This window comes from Dendroctonus ponderosae, unplaced genomic scaffold, assembly GCF_020466585.1.
Source record: "Dendroctonus ponderosae isolate FM_Combo_2020 unplaced genomic scaffold, Dpon_F_20191213v2 Dpon_F_20191213_3, whole genome shotgun sequence".
In the NCBI taxonomy this organism is placed as follows: domain Eukaryota; kingdom Metazoa; phylum Arthropoda; class Insecta; order Coleoptera; family Curculionidae; genus Dendroctonus; species Dendroctonus ponderosae.
This window is the reverse complement of record NW_026018508.1, coordinates 8,895,659-8,898,407: the sequence shown is the minus strand read 5'-3', so window position 1 is coordinate 8,898,407 and position 2,749 is coordinate 8,895,659. Positions and strand designations below refer to the sequence as shown.

The 2,749-nt window shown below is 32.0% G+C and overlaps 1 protein-coding gene and 1 long non-coding RNA gene across 4 annotated transcripts in view; one reads left to right on the top strand and one right to left on the bottom strand.

Annotated features, from left to right (window-relative positions):
• Positions 1-282: 282 nt before the first annotated feature.
• LOC109545717 (phosphatidate cytidylyltransferase, photoreceptor-specific) overlaps positions 283-2,749 on the bottom strand; it is a 3,357-nt gene continuing 890 nt past the window's right edge. Inside the window, exons 1-2 of one of the 2 annotated variants that reach the window (XM_019916560.2) lie at positions 2,166-2,298; positions 283-1,804 (exon numbers count right to left, since the gene is read on the bottom strand). In XM_019916560.2, coding sequence (XP_019772119.1) covers positions 645-1,787 — 1,143 coding nt within the window. In that variant the 5' untranslated portion in view covers positions 1,788-1,804; positions 2,166-2,298 and the 3' untranslated portion in view covers positions 283-644. Of the gene's footprint in view, positions 1,805-2,165; positions 2,299-2,749 lie in introns of those variants that run through there. The other variant, XM_019916561.2, reaches the window with a different exon arrangement.
• The window catches only part of LOC125503810, a 43,986-nt gene continuing 43,619 nt past the window's right edge, over positions 2,383-2,749 (top strand). For both annotated transcript variants that reach the window (XR_007281077.1, XR_007281078.1), the window contains exon 1: positions 2,383-2,599. This is a non-coding gene — a long non-coding RNA (uncharacterized LOC125503810). The remainder of the gene's footprint in view (positions 2,600-2,749) is intronic.

Genomic DNA, 2,749 nt, shown 5'->3' with positions numbered 1-2,749 from the left:
GGTTTTCATGGAAATTGCATACTTTCGTGGAAATCCCACTAAGTGAAAAACATACAAAATATTACAGTCACTTTATTATATTGCAGGGAACAATCCAAGCCAAAAAATACGTTTATCGGCTGGCAACAAAGTTACTCGACATTTTACCTAGAATCTATTAATCTATCAAAAACGCCCGTATTAAACGTGCACTTAAACTCTCTAAAATATGAGACTGAATATTTTTCTAAACGAAAACTACTTCAATTCTAAAATATTTATAATAATATAATAATATTTATAATATAAAAAAAGGTTATATTTTGCTATTATATTATATTTATATTCTATAGTACGCTTAATTTGAACAATGATAATAAATGATGTATTTATTATTATTTTAAATTCTAGTATCCCTTAAAATTACATAACAATAATAAGCAAGTAATGACCAGACTTTCAGAGAAGCCTATTATATATTTACATGTTTACCTAGTTAACGTGTCTATAACAAGGTGGTAATTTACCTTGTTTATTTCAGTCTCATATTTATCACCATCTCCAACCAATATTTAAGCTGTGCTTCTACATTCTTAAAGAAAATCAAAATACTGAACTAATAGAATATAGAGAATACTTCACAGAAACCTAGCAAACCTAATATCTTAACTGCTTTGCAATATGCCTTGGCTCTCTAAATTATGTTTAAGTAAGCTAAATAGTTTCAGTTGATTTTCGTCATTTAAATTGGAAAATTTAGCAAACATCCTTTCCACACTATAATTTCGTACAAAGCTGACGATATACACATTCACAAAAGTTGCCATTAAGTATTGGCAGTCGAATCTATCCATTACTCCACCGTGTCCAGGAATAGTGTCTCCAAAGTCTTTCATTTTAAAAGCTCTTTTAAACCCAGAAGCGCAAAATCCTCCAAAGGGAGCAATAATAGAGGCAAACAGTGTTAAAATAAAGTTATGTTTCAAAAACGGGTAGTAATTTAACGAAACCGGACCGAAATTGTAACTGGTCGGACTGAAAATGATAGAGCGATTACATTCCGTAGACATTTTAATAGAATGTTCTGCAGAAATAATAAATTTTGTAGGGCACACCATATGGTCAATATGACATAAAGCCCACGCAATAGCAAAACCCACAACTAAAGCTCCAATGCCCCCACCAAGAAAACCTTCAAGAGTTTTTTTGGGTGAAACTTTGATCAAAGGCGTCTTCCCGAGGATTCGGCCAAAAATGTAAGCAAAAATATCATTAACAAACACTAGAGTGACAGGAATAACTACCCATATCAATCCTTCAAAAAGATTCTGAATTATCATGTAGCTTTGCAACACTATGATGATACACAAGAAGTGTACCCACGCTAAGAGACTAAATTGCTGCCTGATAACTTTTCTTCTGAGTAGATTTAAAAACCATATAATACCATTCATATACAAACAAAACGACAAAAATCGATGATATTGAAATAGTTTGGCAAGAAGGTAGTACTTTGCCGCATATACATCTAAATACTGGGAAAAAGTTTCCCCACCTAAAAAATAGTTAGCAACAAACAGAAAATACCAATTTAGCGTTCGAAATAATGGAATATCTGGAAGACGTTTCTTGTCATATGCAATGGTAATTATTTCCTGGAAGCATTTTACTTGAATGGCCATCGTTGAAACCCATATTGGGACTAGTCCAATATAAGTGATAACAATGAGATAACTGATAAGGCAGGTAGCGGTTAATGACCGTTTAACCCAGTTTTTCTGAATTGTGGGCAGCTCTACTTCTACCATGGTTCCCAAAATGATATCTGAAAAATACGTTCAGTTAGTAGAGAGATTTTTTAAAACTGCAATATTGTACAATTACTAACTACGTTTTCATAATAAATATAAAAAAAAATACCGATTTCAATTGCATAAATTTTAGACTAAATTAGTAAAATATATTTTCTTTTCAACAGACATTCATAATTTAGTTTTGAGGTTTAAATATATTTAACTGGTAGTCATAATAAGCAATGTTTCTAAACAATATTAGTGCTCCGATAGGATGACCTAATAAGATATATTTGCTAATGTAATTAGGCTAGAAAGATTATAATCAGATGAATGAATGAATGATTAACCATGTTAGTAGGTAAACAGCTAATAATTGAGAACCGTGCTTACCGAGAGGATTCTTTTCTTGATTACAATCACTTCAATCAAACACTTCTGACATATAGAATTAATAACTGAATATCCTAGTGGTGGCAGGTAACAACCAATCCAGGTAGGTTAAAGAGGTTAAAGACAAACTTACAACTAACAATCTCAAATTACCTTTATTGATAATGTTATCATGAGAGAGCTTATCAATTATCAGTTAATCTAAATTTCAGGTTGTATACATGATTTTTTCGTGACTTAGAATTCAGCTCAAGCTGTGAAAGTAGATTTTGATCTTGTTGGTAGTCAGTAAGAATCACTAAAATGTAATTCTCTCGATCAAGTCAATCAACGATTGATTGAATAAATCAATCAACCGCTTAATTTTGTTGGATCTGACATCCGTATTTCGATCGTTCTTAGAGCAAGGAAGCCTTCGTGAATGTCTGTTGTAGGTAAGAATGTCATGTTTTTTTATGAAGTATTTACTTAAAAAAGTGAAGCAAACTGATATATATATTGTAACGGAAATGGCCTGGGGTACTCACGTTTGGAATGGGGGATCGAAATTCATGGTATTTCAGTAAATGGGAGCCCCATTTGGG